Source organism: Scyliorhinus torazame, chromosome 18, assembly GCF_047496885.1.
Source record: "Scyliorhinus torazame isolate Kashiwa2021f chromosome 18, sScyTor2.1, whole genome shotgun sequence".
NCBI classification, from domain to species: Eukaryota; Metazoa; Chordata; class Chondrichthyes; order Carcharhiniformes; family Scyliorhinidae; genus Scyliorhinus; species Scyliorhinus torazame.
The window spans coordinates 6,794,555-6,812,722 of NC_092724.1; the positions used below are offsets into that span (position 1 = coordinate 6,794,555).

At 45.6% G+C, this 18,168-nt stretch overlaps 1 protein-coding gene across 1 annotated transcript in view; it reads right to left on the minus strand.

Moving 5' to 3' along the window:
- The window catches only part of LOC140394914 (potassium/sodium hyperpolarization-activated cyclic nucleotide-gated channel 2-like), a 164,068-nt gene that overhangs the window by 93,499 nt on the left and 52,401 nt on the right, over window positions 1-18,168 (minus strand). Inside the window, exons 3-4 of the mRNA XM_072482097.1 lie at window positions 12,858-13,019; window positions 889-1,107 (exon numbers count right to left, since the gene is read on the minus strand). Of these exons, the coding sequence (XP_072338198.1) occupies window positions 889-1,107; window positions 12,858-13,019 (381 nt within the window). The remainder of the gene's footprint in view (window positions 1-888; window positions 1,108-12,857; window positions 13,020-18,168) is intronic.

Consider the following 18,168-nt stretch of genomic DNA (forward strand, 5'->3'; position numbering starts at 1 on the left):
TCTGTCTATATAAATGTTTCTGGAACATACCTCTTCATTCACCTAAGGAAGGAGCAGTGCTCCGAAAGTTAGTGATTTGAAACAAACTTGTAGGACTTTAACCTGGTGATGTAAGACTTCTTACTATTTTTTTTTCTGTGAAATATTTTACACTTCTCTGAATTTCATTTTGATTACTTATATAAATATTACCTAATTATTTTTTGTGGAACTGGGCCCCAATTGCCTCCTTACATAATTGTGCCCCTCCACCCCTTCAGTATTGTCTGTGTGAAATCATAAACTTTTTACACCTAGCTGAAGTTGACACTGATCCAATTTTTAAAAAGAGTAAGATCCAACACAACACCCACAAGTACCTACTGACTGACTCTTTCAGTCACTTTCTTATCCCAAGGTTTTCCAAGAAACTCAAATAGTCTAAACTCAATCAATCGGCTTTCGCACAGAAGCTTATCTTAGGAGCCTGTACGCACTTCACATTGTAGGGTGTTTACTTAGCACACCACGTCCTGAATATCAAGGCAGCATCTTCCCCACGTAGATCCATATTGGTTGCTGGTTTGACAAGTTAGCACGCAAATAATCTTCAACTTTATTCTGAATAATCAATTGCATAATTTCAAATGGATTTGAGACGTCTGGCTCTGTGGCTTTCGAAAGTGAGCAAGTGATATTTATTAGTATGGTAGGCATTGCCAATTCTTTCAGAGAAACTTGATAAAATGGCACGCTAAAACATAATAGAAACTAATAGCATGATCGTACTATAGTATTCACACGCATGTCATGATAAATGATGCTCATTGAAAATAGTACTGATCCCAAAACCCAATGGACAATATTAGATCACTACGATATTGTTACTCATTTATACAAGTGTCCTACCTTTTCTTGGTACTGGCGACGTGATGAATCCAAAGACTGGATTAGGGCAGTTGCGTGACCAATAAACATGGCATAACAGGTGGCACCCACTATCATGCTAAGCATTGTTAGCCAGATATCTGACATACTCTCTGGAGCTTGGCGACCATACCCAATGCAAAGCATGTGGCTCATTGCCTTAAACAGTGCAAATGAGTAGAGCTCACTCCAAGAGTCATTCTGTTGAATAAAAAAGAAAGTGGAAAATCAAGAAATTATTTTAAAACATCTCTTTAGCATTGCTCCCGTTTCCATCTTTATCGGCCACACCGCTCCGTCGATTTGAACTTTGAAAATTCAAAGCAGGACAACTTTTGTTTTTAAAAAGGAGATCACTGTTTGTACCTGGTAATGTAATCATTTCAATTATTGTTGGGGTGAAGGGCAGCAGATAGAGAAAGGACAAGAGGCAAGAGTAAAGAGTAAAAAAGAGACGAGGAAGGTGTTGAGCAGGAGAATTCTATGCGATGAAATATAAACAGATGAATGCATTTGTAAATCAGTGCCTTTTTAGATTTTGAAATAACCACGTATTAAAATCAATTTATATCACTAAAAGATTAAGCAGTTTTCATATAATGCCCTTCATGTGCTTACAGAATAGTTATGTCATATTATTGCCATCCTGCCTCGATTAAACACCTGGGAGATAACCTTAAACAGTTAAGGCATGTATACTTACAATTCCACTTAAACCTTTCAGTTGAAGCTCCATGCTACAGTGTACCCCAGCTCCACTTGCTTCAGCATTTTGAATTGTGCCCCTTCTGTTCCCTGATGTAGCCATCCATCCTGTGCCTTAGCCAAGTGTTCATGCTGTTGTCTCAAGCACACCTGAATGTCCTATGTTTTCCGGATCCATCACCGTTGATGCTTGTGGTGAAGTTTCAACCTGCCTGCACCTTGCCGCACCCTCCTTCAGCCTTAGGCTCCATCTTTTGGCCACCTCCTTCTACAGGCCATCCACCATCACCGTCACAGCTATTGCCGCTGCCATTCCACTGCGAGCCTTAGGTCTCCACCCAACTGCAAGGCCTTGAGCCACTGTCACCCCATTTAACATCACACTTTTCGAATCTTAACCTCACGTTCCTCCAACATCAATTCAGCCATCAGAACCCTTTCCCATATTGGAAAGTTGAGCCAGTCAAAGTATGCCTCGTGACAAGTAATTAAGATTTCTCTTTTATCGTTTCCTCGAACTTTGAATTTACCTCACAATAACCTGCCTTTATGTTGTATCTACAAATGCAAATGTCACCACATTCCCAGAGGCTGCTTTCCCTTTTGAAGGGGAGAACTGGCCTGTGGTGATTTAACCTGAGGGTCACCACAGCTCAGGCAAGGGGCAAGGTTGGGAAGGCAGCACTGTCATGAATAACCTTAGTCGGAATTGAACCCGTGCTGTTGCCATCACTCCGCATCACAAACCAGTCATCCAACCAACTGAGCCAACCGGCCCCATTGTATCTGTATTGTAGGTGAGACCCAAAGGCATTGTGACTTTGTGGTATTATGGAATCAATGAATGTAGAACACAGGGGGAGTCCCTTCAGTCCATTCTTCCTGTACCAGAAGTAACCAATTTCTTCATGAAATAATGTAATTTTAAGTAAGAGTTTGAGTTGTAGGTTTGAATAAACACTGCAAGTGATCATTTTCAAATTACTTTAATTACGGAGAGTTAAAACAGCTCTCAGCATTTTCATCAGGGGTGAAGGATATTTTTATTTCTTAATTGTCTCCTCAAGACATACGCAAAAGAAAATGCTAAAAATATTGGCAGCGTGACTGAAGTTATTTTTTAAGTTACAACATTCAAGCATAATGACTTGCATTTTAATTTTTACAATTCTTTTGACAGAGGGAGCACAATCTGAATGAAAGGTTAATGTTTTCCAACAGCATGCCTGCTGCAAGAAATATACCAAGAATAAATGTGTCTATAATTAAGTTTGACAGAACTATGTGACACATGATGACTAGGAAATGCATTATTATATTACAAATAGATACAGTGATATATGAACAATCACCTCCTCTCCACATACTTTCTATTCTTGAGAAAATGATGAAACATGAACAACTAATTAATAATTTACATTGGGAATGGGGAACTTATCTCAAGAGAAGAAACACATAATATATTTATGGGGTAGTGCAAAAAAAGTGAGACTAGATTAACTCAGTCAAAATATAGATAATTGATCATAGAATCACAGATTATTACAGAAGCAAGGCAAGGGCAGCACGGTAGCACAAGTGGATAGCACTGTGGCTTCACAGCGCCAGGTTCGATTCCCCGCTGGGTCACTGTCTGTGCGGAGCCTGCACGTTCTCCCCGTGTCTGCGTGGGTTTCCTCTGGGTGCTCCGGTTTCCTCGCACAGTCTAAAGACGTGCAGGTTAGGTGGATTGGCCATGATCAATTGCCCTTAGTGACCAAAAAGGTTAGGAGGGGTTAATGGGTTACGGGGATGGGGTGGAAGTGAGGGCTTAAGTGGGTCGGTGCAGACTCGATGGGCCGAATGGCCTCCTTCTGCACTGTATGTTCTATGTTAACTCAATGTTAAGTGATTTGACACCATTTTTGTGCCAATTTTTCTCTGCACAGAAATGACCTAGTTCAAATTTCAATCTCTCACCATGCCTTACAATACCGCTCTTCCTTCAAGCAACTACTTAATTCATGATCCAAATTATTTCCCCCACTTGGCTTCAATTGTACTTGCATTATCTTCTTAAATTGGTGTCCCTCATGAAAAGTACTTGCAATCTATCACAATTTATGGATCATAATAATCTTTATTGTCACAAGTAGGCTTACATTAACACTGCAATGAAGTTACTGTGAAAAGTCCCTAGTCGCCACATTCCGGCGCCTGTTTGGGTACACAGAGGGAGAATTCAGAATGTCCAATTTACCTAACAAGCACGTCTTTCGGGATTTATGGGAGGAAACTGGAGCACCCGGAGGAAACCCACACAGACACGGGGAGAACGTGCAGACTCCGCACAGACAGTGACCCAAGCCGTGAGTCGAACCTAGGACCCTGGTACTGTGATAACCTTCATAAACTTGAAGACTTTTATCAAGTGGGCCCTTGCCCATCTGTTCCTCTGAGAAAAACTCTTAGGTGGGGGTGGATTTTATGGCCCCGTCGCGTTTCAGACTTTTCAAATGTCCATTGACTTTGGCAGGACTGGAGAACCCCTCTGGTGGGAGGGGCTGTAAAATTCCCCCCGCGGTTTCTCAAGGCCTTCCTGTTGCCCTGCATTGGTGGTCAGGTTCTAGCAAAGTTAGTCTGTGCCTTTTTCATTGCTTTGAACCTTACCTGTAATGGAGCGATCAAAACTTTACACAGCGGCCAAAGCTTTTCATTAATTTTAACACTAATTTTGTTTTTGTATTTAATGCCTTTCGATAAATAACAAAATATTTTATCTGACTCACTGAATAGCCTTATCGCACAGCTAATTTTGTATTATGTTTCTACTCATCTACTTTATTTGAAAACTTAATATTTCATGTGTAATTTCTTACACATCTTTGCATTTCTTACTTCCTAACTTCGTATTAATGTTGGTGAAGGGTGCGAACTATGTTGCACTGTAAGTTACAAATTATATTTTGTTCCTTCCAACACAAAAGTTGTAGAGTTCAATTGTTTACTGTAGCTTGTGACTATGATAATGATTAACTGACTTCCTGTTGCGGCTATGCGGAGCTAAGCCGCACGATTCGGCAGCTCCCGCTACTACGGACTTTCGGGCTCACTGGAGGAGCCCCAACGGAATTTTTTTTGACGACAACCCGTGGGGAAGTGAAGAGAGAGGTCCCCCTCCAACTTGTATGGATTGGACCAGAAGTGCAACGACCTAAAAAGCGGCATTGGAGCAGCGGGAGAAGGTTGCAAGGAACGTGGGTGGTGTTGGTAAATGTATACGCCCCGAACTGGGATGATGCGGGATTCATGAATCACATGTTGGGGCGCATTCCGGATCTGGAGATAGGAGGCCTGATAATGGAAGGGGACTTCAATACAGTGCTGGACCCAGCACTGGACCGCTCCAGATCAAGGACTGGAAAGAGGCCTGCGGCGCCCAAGGTGCTTAGGGGGTTTATGGATCAGATGGGGGGAGTGGACCCATGGAGGTTTGCAAGACCGCAGGCCAGGGAATTTTCTTTCTTCTCCCACGTGCACAAAGCCTACTCCCGGATAGATTTCTTTGTTCTGGGCAGGGCGCTCATCCCGAGGGTGGAGGGGACGGAGTATTCGGCCATAGCCGTTTCGGACCACGCCCCGCACTGGGTGGAAATGGGGCTGGGAGAGGAGAGGGACCAACGCCCGCTGTGGCGGCTGGGTGTGGGACTGCTGGCAGATGAGGTGGTGTGTGGGAAGGTGAGGGGGTGCACCGAAAGATATTTGGAGGCCAATGACAACGGGGAGGTGCAAGTGGGGGTGGTATGGGAGGCGTTGAAGGCGGTGATCAGGGGAGAGCTAATCTCCATCAGGGCTCATAGGGAGAAGACAGAGGGCATGGAAAGGGAGAGGTTAGTGGGGGAGATTTTGAGAGTGGACAGGAGATACGCAGAGGCCCCGGAGGAAATTTTACTTCGGGAAAGACGACGGCTGCAGACGGAGTTTGACCTGTTGACCACAGGGAAGGTGGAGGCACAGTGGAGGAAGGCGCAGGGGGTGACCTACAAGTATGGGGAAAAGGCTAGTCGGATGCTGGCACACCAGCTCCGTAAGAGGATGGCAGCGAGGGAAATAGGGGGAATCAAAGATGGAAGGGGAGCCACGGTTTGGAGTGCGACGAAAAAAAAAGAGGTATTCAAGGCCTTCTATGAAGAGCTGTATAGATCCCAGCCCTCATCAGGGGAAGAGGGGATGAGACGATTCCTAGTTCAGCTGAGATTTCCGAGGGTGGAGGAGCAAGAGGTGGCTGGCTTGGGGGCACCAATTGGGTTGGAGGAGCTGAGCAAGGGTTTGGGGAGTATGCCAGCGGGGAAGGCCCTGGGGCCGGACGGGTTTCCGGTGGAGTTCTACGGAAAGTACGTAGACCTATTGGCCCCGCTACTAGTGAGGACCTTTAACGAGGCAAGAGAGGAGGGGATCCTGCCCCTGACAATGTCGGAAGCGACAATGTCTTTGATCCATAAGCGGGACAAGGACCCACTGCAATGTGGATCGTACAGGCCGATCTCGCTCCTCAATGTGGATGCTAAGTTGCTGGCAAAAGTGCTGGCCACGAGGATCGAGGACTGTGTCCCGGGGGTGATCCACGAGGACCAGACGGGATTCGTAAAGGGCAGGCAATTAAACACGAATGTGCGGCGGCTCTTAAACGTGATAATGATGCCATCGGAGGAGGGAGAGGCGGAGATAGTGGCAGCTATGGACACGGCAAAGGCCTTTGACCGAGTAGAGTGGGAGTGCCTCTGGGAGGTGCTGCGTAGGTTTGGGTTCGGGGGAGGGTTTATCAGTTGGGTTAAGCTCCGTTACAGCGCCCCGGTGGCGAGTGTAGTGACGAACCGGCGGAGGTCGGAGTACTTTCGGCTGTACCGAGGAACGAGGCAGGGGTGCCCCCTGGCCCCCCTGTTGTTTGCATTGGCGATCGACTCCTTGGCCATGTCATTGAGGGAGTCTAATAAATGAAGGGGGGTGGTCCAAGGGGGAGAAGAGCATCGGGTGTCGCTATACGTGGATGACCTGCTGCTGTACGTGGCGGATCCAATGGAGGGGATGGTGGAGGTCATGCAGACTCTGAGGGAGTTTGGGGAGTTTTCGGGCTATAAGCTCAATGTAGGGAAGAGTGAGCTCTTTGTATTACATTAGGGGACCAAGAAAGAGGGATAGGGGACCTACCGCTGAGGAGGACGGCGGGGAGTTTTCGGTATCTGGGGATCCAGATAGCCAGGAGTTGGGGGGCCCTACATAAACTGAACCTGACGAGGTTGGTGGATCAAATGGAGGAGGACTTCAAAAGATGGGACATGTTACCGCTCTCGCTGGCGGGTAGAGTGCAGTCGGTCAAAATGGTGGTCCTTCCGAGGTTTCTGTTTGTGTTTCAGTGTCTTCCCATTGTGACCACCAAGGGCTTTTTTCAGAGAGTAGGTAGGAGTATTATGGGGTTTGTGTGGGCGAATAAGACCCCGAGGGTAAGGAGAGGGTTCCTGGAACGCAGTAGGGACCGAGGAGGGTTGGCGCTGCCAAACCTAGGGAGCGACTACTGGGCAGCAAATGTGGCGATGATCCGCAAGTGGGTTATGGAGGGAGAGGGGGCGGCATGGAAGAGGATGGAGATGGCGTCATGTAAAGGAACGAGCCTGGTGATGTTGGTGATGGCACCGCTGCCGTTCTCGCTGTCAAAGTATGCCACGAGCCTGGTGGTGGCGGCAACGTTAAGGATCTGGGGCCAGTGGAGACGGCACAGGGGTGCAGTGGGAGCCTCGGTGTGGTCCCCGATCAGGGGCAACCACCGGTTTGTCCCGGTGAAGATGGACGGGGGTTTCCAGAGCTGGCATCGGGCGGGGATTAGAAGAATGGGGGACCTGTTCATTGATGGGACATTTGCGAGCCAAGGGGCGCTGGAGGAGAAGTTTGAGTTACCCCCGGGAAATGCCTTTAGATATATGCAGGTGAGGGCTTTTGTGAGGCGACAGGTCAGGGAATTCCCGTTGCTCCCGGCACAAGAAATTCAAGACAGGGTGATCTCGGATGTATGGGTCGGGGAGGGCAATGTATCGGCAATACACCAGGAGATGAAAGAAGAGGGGGAAGCGCTAGTAGAAGAGTTGAAGGGTAAATGGGAGGAGGAGCTGGGGGAGGAGATCGAGGAAGGTCTGTGGGCCGACGCCCTAGGTAAGGTTAATTCCTCCTCCTCGTGTGCCAGGCTCAGCCTGATACAATTTAAGGTGGTTCACAGAGCTCACTTGGCGGGGGCGAGGCTGAGTAGGTACTTTGGGGTAGAGGACAGATGTGGAAGGTGCTCAGGGAGCCCGGCGAACCATGTCCATATGTTTTGGTCGTGCCCGGCACTGGAGGGGTTCTGGAGAGGAGTGGCGGGAGCAATATCTCACGTGGTGAAAGTCTGGGTCAAGCCAAGCTGGGGGCTAGCAATATTTGGAGTAGTGGACGAGCCGGGAGTGCAGGAGGCGAAAGAGGCCGGCATTCTGGCCTTTGCGTCCCTAGTAGCCCGGCGAAGGATCTTGCTAATGTGGAAGGAGGCGAAGCCCCCTAGCGTGGAAGCCTGGATAAACAACATGGCTGTGTTCATAAAGTTGGAGAGGATTAAGTTTGCCTTGAGAGGGTCTGCACAGGGGTTCTACAGGCGGTGGCAACCGTTCCTGGACTATCTCGCGGAGCGTTATAGGAAGGTCGGTCAGCAGCAGCAGCAATCCGGGGGGGGGAAGGGGATGTCCTGGGAGGGGGGGGGGGGGGGTGAATAGGGGATGGCTTGGGGGGAGGGATGAGCAAGAGATAACATGAAGGGCGGGAGAAACTGGCACGTGCAGGAGAGAGCAAAGCTATGTAAATATATCATTTTGCCATGTATATATCTTGCTCAGCGCGACTTCTTGTTACTTTGTTACGGGGGGGGGGGGTTATTGTTTGTAAGGGAGAAAAATTGTGTTGTTAAAAAACTTTAATAAATATATATTTTTTAAAAAGATAATGATTAACCATTTCCAACCTAAAGAAATTGAATATTAATAAATAATCTTTTCATTGCATATTAATGCAACTAGCCGTTTATGTTTGCGGTACAGTTTAATATTGATTGATAAAACAACAGTGTCATGAAGTATTAGGATTAGAACAAGAATTCCAAACACTAGGGGCTGAATTCTCCCCAAAATGGACTAAGTGACATTTTGGGCGGGAAATTCGGTGTGAATTGTGCCAACTCTTCTACTGCGATTCCCATCGCGAACTTCCTATACTTACCCATTTTCTCGGAGCCAGGGTTGATTTGTGCCCGAAATGTGATGTGATGTGTGTAAAGGGTGCCCCGATCTCAGATTATTAATATAGCCCTCCCCTCGCAACCTCGCCAGCAAAGATGCCCACACCTCGCTGATGAAGGCTGCCCCCCTTCTCACCGGCAAAGAGCCCCCTCCCCATTGCTGTCATCAAGCCCCTTCCCCAAGTGAGCAACACCCTACTATGAGGTTGTCAAAGGCCCCCACCCCTCCGTTAGGCCCTCCCCCCTCTCAGGCCCTGCTCCTTGGCAGTGCCAACCTGTCACTGCCCCTTGTCACCCTTCCAGGTTGGCACTGCCAGGGTGACAGAGGGCAGTGCCAGGGCACTGTCCAGCCATGACCCCAACAACCAAGGGGCTTCATAGGCCTCTGAGATCCCTCCGGCATTGTCATCATGTCTATCCAGTGAATTCAACAGTGACTGCGAGATGGTCCTCATTGAAGAATCCTTGCATTTTAATGTCTGAGTGGTGCCAGCTGCTACTGAAGTACCTCCAGTGATGGCCCACACTGTTCAGGCATTAGAGGTTGAAAAAGATACAGCCTAAAAATATTGCTGTCAGACAGAGTACCTGCTCTTTCTAGGAAGCTCTTCAGAGTAGAAAAAAATTCACCATTATAAAAATGCGGTCAGACAGCACACCTCCTCAAAAGAGGAAGTACAGAGTTAATGGACAATGGCATGCTATAAAAACAAAGTTATTCCCTCCTTTGAGATAGCCTTCAGCTGTCCATCAAGAGACATGTAAAGGTCAATTGGGTGTGAAATTGAATCTAAACAACGAAGCACGAAAGAAGACACACTGAAACCGTAAAACCACAGAGACTGTTGAAAATTCATGGGGAGTGAAATGCTTCTCCAAGAAACAAGCTGCAGAATGGCTCTGTCCTGTGAGAGGATTTCAGGGCAGACAGGCTGCAGAATGGCTCTGCCCTGTGAGAGGATGTTAGGGCAGACAGGTTGCAGAATGGCTCTGTCCTGTGAGAGGATTTCAGGGCAGACAGGCTGCAGAATGGCTCTGTCCTGTGAGAGGATTTCAGGGCAGCCAAGCTTTGCCTTGTTATGGGGTGTTAAATGTGAAAGAAAGCAGAATTTAAAGCTTCTCAGACCCAGAGCAATCCCCATCCCAGGGGAGACCCCAAACTGGCCTCCTCCACCCCAGCCTGATCCTCCAACCCCCAGCTCTCTTGAAGGAACTCCCCACCGCATCTGGCCAGAAGCTGCTGTGCCCTTGAGCTCCCTGGACGTTACATGGAGAGGCGTACTCACCTCTTTGCTCCCCCTTGGAGTCCATGGCACCCGGCCCCGCTTTTAAGGACCAGTAGTGATTCGCGACAAGGTGACTTCCCACTGGCGGGGGTGGGGGAATATTAATTTAATCTAATGAGATTAAAATGATTGCAGTTAAGTTGTGATCAGTTCCTTACCCTTTCCGGGAGAGACCCTGATCACGGCAGCTGGGGTGGGCCAGGAAAATCAGAAACTATTTTGCACTCGGCTCAAATCCTGTTTCGGAATTCTCCTGCAACTCTCCCTGCATGGCGGGATTTGCGTCGGGTACAACCTGGCCTAGAAATTGCACCCTAGGAATTTGATAATATTTGTACATCATTCCTTTAATTCATTATTTGCTCTAAAGGGCGGCACGGTAGCACAGTGGTTAGCACTGTTGCTTCACAGCGCCAGGGACCCGGGTTCGATTCCCTGCTGGGTCACTGTCTGTGCGGAGTCTGCACGTTCTCCCCGTGTCTGCGTGGGTTTCCTCCGGGTGTTCCGGTTTCCTCCCACAAGTCCCGAAAAAATTGCTGTTGGGTGAATTGAACATTCTGAATTCTCCCTGAGTGTACCCGAACAGGCCCCGGAATGTGGCGACTAGGGGTTTTTCACAGTAACTTCATTGCAGTGTTAATGTAAGCCTACTTGTGATAATAAAGACTATTATTATTATTAATGAATGACAAAATTACCATGTCGAAACATTTTTCACGGTCAAGCAGTTAACTTTCATTCAAAATGTTGTCTTGTATGTAGACATTTCTCTGTAACTGTGATACGACCTTTGAAATGGACAAATCATTTTGGATTTAAGAAATTCTTTTACTAAATATGAATGAAACAATTTGTGTCTAATGTTACACTTTTAATTTTACTATCGAGTGCTATTTTTTAATGCACATTTGGATCATCCCACAATCACATCAAAATTAAAGCACTCCCAGGAAACTACTCCAACTTAGGTTTTCCTTTATCAGAGTGCAGCCTGTTTCATATTCCAATACAGAACAATTACACCCTTTGAGGCAAAGGTCAAATTGATTTTGCTAGATGAAATGGTGTGTACGGACTTGGAATTTTGATCTGGATCATAGATCAACAATGGAAATGCTTCAGCTATGATTTTATATTATATCACTTGGTGGAATTTGTTACAGATCACTGGGAGTCAGAGTTGCTATGGCAACATACACTTTTACATACATTTTGTGGTCTGGAGCTACGGATAGAGATGGCAGAGACTTCAACTTACTTTTGCTCACATGACTGATCAGGAATCTTTCCCACTCTTAGGCGTAGAATCCTTACAGTGCAGAAGGAGGCCATTCGACCCATCAAGTCTGCACTGACCCTCGCAAAGAGCACCCTATCCGAGGCCCACTCCCCCGCTCTATCCCCGTAACCCCACCTAAACTGCACAACCTAGGACATTAAAGGGCAATTTACAAAGAACAAAGAAAAATACAGCACAGGAACAGGTCCTTCGGCCCTCCAAGCCTGTACCAGTCATGATACTGTTATGGGCCAGGGTTTAGAGAACCCCAAAGTGTATCATGGCGTTCACCTGACCCACAACTTTTAATAGATTGTGGTATGAGGAGCACACGGCCCACTCTACAGGTGTGGTACAGCAGAAACGGAAAAGTATTTTTTAAAGCAAAACAATGTTTATTTTTTGAACTCAAGTTAACCTTTTTAAAACATACAGTGAAAACGTAGCAACCATTAATTCAAATACAACCCCCAAAGAATACAACACTAAGTAATCCTTTAAGCTTTCCTTTTCACATCCATAAGACTTAAAACATCTTTTACCAAAAGCACATCAGGTTAAAGTCACTACTGTTATTAGGTTTAAATCACCAGGATCAATTTATAGTCTTTAGATTACAGAGAGAGATTCTAATACACCTTCTGGTTGTGTCTGCAGCTATCCAGCTCTGAAAACGGAACAAAAACACACCATGCAGCAATCAGCCGAAAATGAAAGTAAAAAGCTGACAGACAGCTCAGCTACACCCACAGTCTGACATCACTGATAAACACCCATTTCTTAAAGGTACATTTCTGAAACATCCATTTCTTAAAGGTACTCTCACATGACAATACTAACCTTGACCAAAACCCTAAAGAGCAATACAGCAGAGGAACAGGTCCTTAATTTAGCATGGTCAATCCACATAACCTTCACATCTTTGGACTGTGGGAGGAAACCGGAGCACCCGGAGGATACCCACGCCGACACGGGGAGAACGTGCAAACTCCCCGCAGGCAAGGCCGGAATAGAACCCGGATCCCTGCCACTGTGGGACAGCAGTGCTAACCACTGTGCCACTGTGCCACCCTCATTGCCCTCCATCGGCGTGTGTTGGAAGAACCTGCAGGTTGATAATCAATCCATTCATTTGCTTAATAAGGCAACTACCTTGGCCATCAAGTCCTGGGGTGGAACTCAATTCCAGAACTTCAGGCTCGGAGGCAGAAGGATTGCTACCCACTGCATCACAAGTCCCCCATCAATTCACATACGCCAATGCAAATAAACCCTTACATGTTTTGTCATGTTGGAAATTGCATTATATGAAAGAAATAGAAGAAAACAAACTGTTTTGTGACATAATCGAGGAATAATGCCGTATACTATAGAATTCTATTTTGGTACTTACCACCATATTATTTAAAGAAACCCAACAATCATTTGGAAAGTCTTGAAGCAATGGCACAAGAAACTGCAGGCATCCATCCCAGTGACACAGGAGAAGCATCATTCCAATAAGATTAAATATTCTCATCACTGCACTGGCAAGGTCGTAGGTCATATGAAAGATCTTTTGGCAAGAGAACAAAGATGTGGTTATAATTCCAACTTGGCTTTTGTGTTTCAAACCATTTATAACACAGATAATCGGAAAGCAGAATGCAAATGTGAAAAAATATGCAACTTGCATCAATAGGATAACTAACCTTAATATCTGGCGGTTATCAACAGTCCCACAATTCGATAAGTACTTAAATTAACGGGTGCTCTAAACTCCTTTATTCTTTGAAATAACAATTAGCATTTAATGAGCTTAAAATCAGGTGTCCTTACGTTACACAAGATAGCAAGCTTGACAAATGCTGTGCACAGTTACTTGATCATATTAGAATCAATGGAGCAAAAAGGCATTATTCAATATGTACGTAACACATTTCTAATTGCAACTTAAGGATCATAATTTAGCACTTACTCAAAATTGACATTAATCTGTTATGCTTATTGCAATGGTAATTATAAGTTGCTATAAAGTTGTTTCTGGATGTCACTTGTTCTTTTAAAGCAATTTAAAATAACCATGGCGCTTTGAGAATAGACGAGATTGCAATCAAATGTTCTTAGCCCATTGCTGTCTAACTATACATCTTAGTATGAAATATTACCATCGAGTCTTTAACTTCATAAGACTCGTCAGGCCCATAGCATTGGCACCTGGTGTGGTCACAATTTCAGAATCACAGTCGCAGATTTCATGGAGTTCGAGAGAGTTCATGGAGGAGTGGAAATGGTGGCCTGGACCAAATTCCAGGATTGCTCACTACATTCTTGTGGCTTTTGATTTTTAGGAGTTCCTTTTAAGGGTGTGGGCTGGTCCAGGTCGTGACCCTGCACTCCATTGCGAGAATAGGTAAGTCCTCGTCTTCCGTAATTTCCATGGAGTCAGGTGAGCTTTTCAAATAGTCTGTAATGGTTAACAGCACCTCAAGAGGTGAAAGGCAAGTTCAAAAGGTCCCCCTCATTTGGTCTCAAGCCAAAGTATGCTCCTCACTTATCCCCTATGGACCCTTGGACGGCACGGCTGCACAGTGGTTAGCACTGTTGCTTAACAGTGTCACGGTCCGGGGTTCGATTCCCGGCTTGGGTCACTGTCTGTGCGGAGTCTGCACGTTCTCCCCGTGTCTGCGCGGGTTTCCTCCGGGTGTTCCGGTTTCCTCCCACCAGTCCCGAATGACGTGCTGTTAGGTGAATTGGACATTCTGAATTCTCCGTCAGTGCACCCGAACAGGCGCCGGAGTGTGGCGACTAGGGGATTTTCACAGTAACTTCATGGCAGTGTTAATGTAAACCTACTTGTGACACTAACAAAGGTTATTATTATTATAGTTCCCTTGCTAAAATATGGTACTTTAATGCCCATTCACCTAATATACACTGTATAGAACCGATGAACACTACAGTGACAATAGGATGTATTAAAAATGTAGTCTTTGAAATGCATTCATTCATAACATTGCACTTTCTTTAAAAACAACCACTTTTGACTACAGTGCAATAATAATGTCAATCATCCAGATCATTTTAAAGTATCAATAGCTGAAACTGCAATCACTTGAAACCTCTATCTTGTGTCTCTACACGTTGTGCAATTAATAGAAGAGAGCAGAGTCAGAGCTGTCAATCAAATTTTGTATTCCATGGGGTTCAGGTGTTTCAGTAATCAGACCCTGACATGGGGAGGCAGGGGGAAGGAGTCTTAGGGGGTGGGGGTGCTGGGGGTTGCAGGGCTGCAGGGATCACCATAAGATGATGCATATGGGGCATGTCAAGCATGAAAGCTGGAGGGCCTTTTCTTTTCATTATAACTGGGGCAGAGTCGCACATCCCATACGATGGCATCCTATGATTCTATAATCACTCACCATGAAAATCCTGCCTGTCCTGGCATTTTCTCCCAAGGTGGGTGGGCCGAGCCAGGAATTTTCCCGACTCGTATTTCCAGCCTTGAGGATGAAAATCCAGCCTGCTGGTTGATGTCTCAGGAACAGTTTGGAATGTTGCAAAGGCTGACGGGCGTAGAGTGAATGGAAACCTGCTTGTTGCCAATTAAGAAGCTTGTTGAGTGGCCTGTGCAGTTGGGAATGTAATTTTTAATCTTTTCCCAATGTACCTGAACAGTCTCGTGCATGTCCAGCTGTTAGCCTCGTAGCAGAAACATCGGAATATTTGAATTTGGAAAACTGAAGTTTGATATGACAACTAACTGTCAGGTCCAGCATCGTGCCATTTCCTTGTTTACATCACCACTTTCCTCCATGTTCCTGCTCCTGAACGTCTAAGGAGCTGCCTGCTCTATTCGACAAGGCAGCGACAGGCTCCTAAAAGGGCGCCATTTGCCTTTGTCACTGGCACTAGACTGGCAGCTCCCACTTTCTGGAGGTGCTGAGCGCCACTAATTGGGCACCAAGCTCACCTCCTGCCCAATTAGCAACATAGTTAAAGTCAGGACGTTGAATCCTGACAGACGTTAGATTCCCGATCCTGTTTATCTCTGGTTATATTTTGTAAAACTTAAATTCCTTTAGTACAACATAGCTAACTCTGTAAATTCCTGAATAAAAGCAAAATACTGCGGATACTAGAATCTGTAACAGAAACAGAAAATGGACATGTTGAGGAACCGGGTTCGATCCCGGCCCCGGGTCACTGTCCGTGTGGAGTTTGCACATTCTCCCCGTGTCTGCGTGGGTCTCACCCCCACAACCCAAAGATATGCTGGTTAGGTGGATTGGCCACGCTAAATTGCCCCTTAATTGGAAAAAAAGTAGTGAGTAATTTATATTTATTTAAAAAAAACAGAAAATGCTGGAAAGTCTGCATTGTGGTTTAATTACTACCCATTTGTCCATATCACCTTTGAGTATTCTGATCTAATTTCCACCAAACCTCTTAAGAACACAAGAAATAGGAATAGGCGCTCCCTCCCTAACAGCATTGTGGATGCACCTACACCACATAGACAGCAGCGATTCAAGAAGCTGCTTCACAAGAGCAATCAAGGATGGACAGTAAATCCTGGCCTGGCCACAAACACACGCACCCCAAGAATACATTTAAAAAATGTAACTAACTAGGAATAACCAGTTTAGGAATTAAATAAGTGATGTTGTATACCATCCAGAAAACATGTTCTAAACAATCCTAGTCATCATCAGGAGCAATTTCACATGGTCACGCGCAATTCTATGGCCTTATATTGTATGGAATTCGGTGATTCACGTACAGATGTTAGTCATTAATTGATATTTCATATATAGAATAAAGATCAAGCAGCAATTGGAAAAAATCATTACCTCGGTCGTTCGCAAGCTGTAGGCCTCAAAACGGCATCTCATTACAGTTTTGGGCTGGGCTACACAATATTAGGTGGTTGAGCTGGCCAGGAGGAAGACAGTGTGGTGCGGGGTGCAGGCGATAGCCACACCCTGCCCCGCAAATATGATCTGGGGTCCACGTGGGGTCATTTCCCATTAAAATTGGGCAAACGTCCATGGTGCTTGTTCTGCCCAATTTTCTGGCAAAATTGTAACTGGGTCCAGAGGACCAGTAGTTGCCCACTTAAAGGGCATTATCCCCAAAGTAAACAGGCTCCGACTGCATAACAGAACGGCACAGCTGGAGCACCGGTGTAAAGGGGTTGGGTAAACCATTTTCGGACACCTCCCACCCTGTCACACCAAGACAAGCCAGGTTGAAATCTAGCCCAGAACATTAAAGCTTTGCTGACCAGCCTTGGTCAGTAGTTTATTTTGTGATATTGTTGTTACATTTCTGTTTCTTCACAGAGAATCGTTAAAGCCTGGTTGGTTTTGCTACAGGGAATAGTTGAGGCATAGATGTTTTAAGGAAAAATCAATAAGTATTTGAAGCAGGAAAAGTTATACAGATTTAGAGACCAAGGTGACTGGGTATGGTTTGGAATTGTTAGAGCAAGGCGATAGCACTGACTTGAATTTCTGTGCATTTTAATGTGAAATAGCATTGGTGCTTTTTTGATGGGATGTTCCAGCATTCTTCTGACCTGTTCTGAGCTTCTACCCGGAAAATACAAAGTTAATATCCACTTCAGGATTCAGAAATGCCTTGAAATTCCTTCCATATCCATTGAGAGAGTTTACCAAGAGGCATCCCTCTCCCAAATTGTTTAGCAAAGCCTGCCCATTTCCATCGCACTACCCAGTAATATAGTTCCTTCACCTCAACAATTTGTTGAGAGAGATTCTCGGCTGCTCTAGGAAGAGATTTTGACACCTCTTCCCCCTACTGAGATTTTCCACCGGCCCTAGTTCCTGTTCCAAGAGATAATTCTCCATTCTTTGCTATTCCCCATGCTTCTTTCTATCTTCTACCGCTCTTCCCAAGCCTATTTGGCTTTTCATTCCACCTTCTCCGCCCTCCTCCATTCTCTCCCACTTCTTCTCCCTCTCTCCTCCTCCATTATCTCCCACTTCTTCTCCTCTCTCAGTCCCGAGTCCCATCTCTTATTCCTCTCCCTATCATCCCTTGCCTTCTGCATGCTTCTAAACTTCTCCCTCTTTTTACCTCTTCATCCTCCATCTATTCACTCACTGACTCCTCTCCCCTCTGCTCCCTTGTTCTAAGTCTCGTCTTGCTTGGTCTTAAATCCTCATATACAAGATTAACTCATGATTTAAAATACATCAACAAGGCACAAATCCTTTCATACTTAAACCCTTATTTCAAAATGCCAGAAGCACATACAAATTTAGAGAGACCAAGTTACAATTTTTGGAAGGCGAGCATGCAATAACATTCACATCCAGAAACCTAGGAGCTGCAGTATCTGTTGGGGTGTAATTTGTTTGGGAAAGCAGAGATACAGGAGATCTTGTTGACCTTTCTTGCATGGCTGGTGTTGCCTATTCACATTGAGCTCCATCCTCCACAATACTCAAGACAACTGTCAGGAATTTCTCCAATACTTCTCCAGTTCTTCAAAGGATTATTTCCCAGTTTGTCCACAAGTTTAGGAAATTCAAGGTGAATGATTGCTATCCAATGAAACTTTCAAAATATTGCATGTCAAGATTTAGCGAAGTTGAAGTTGACACGACAGTACATGAAGTGTGACAATGGATAATTGTCCTATTCTGCAAACAAAGTGTGTTCTCCCCATAGAACTCTCCAAAATGCCTGCCAGA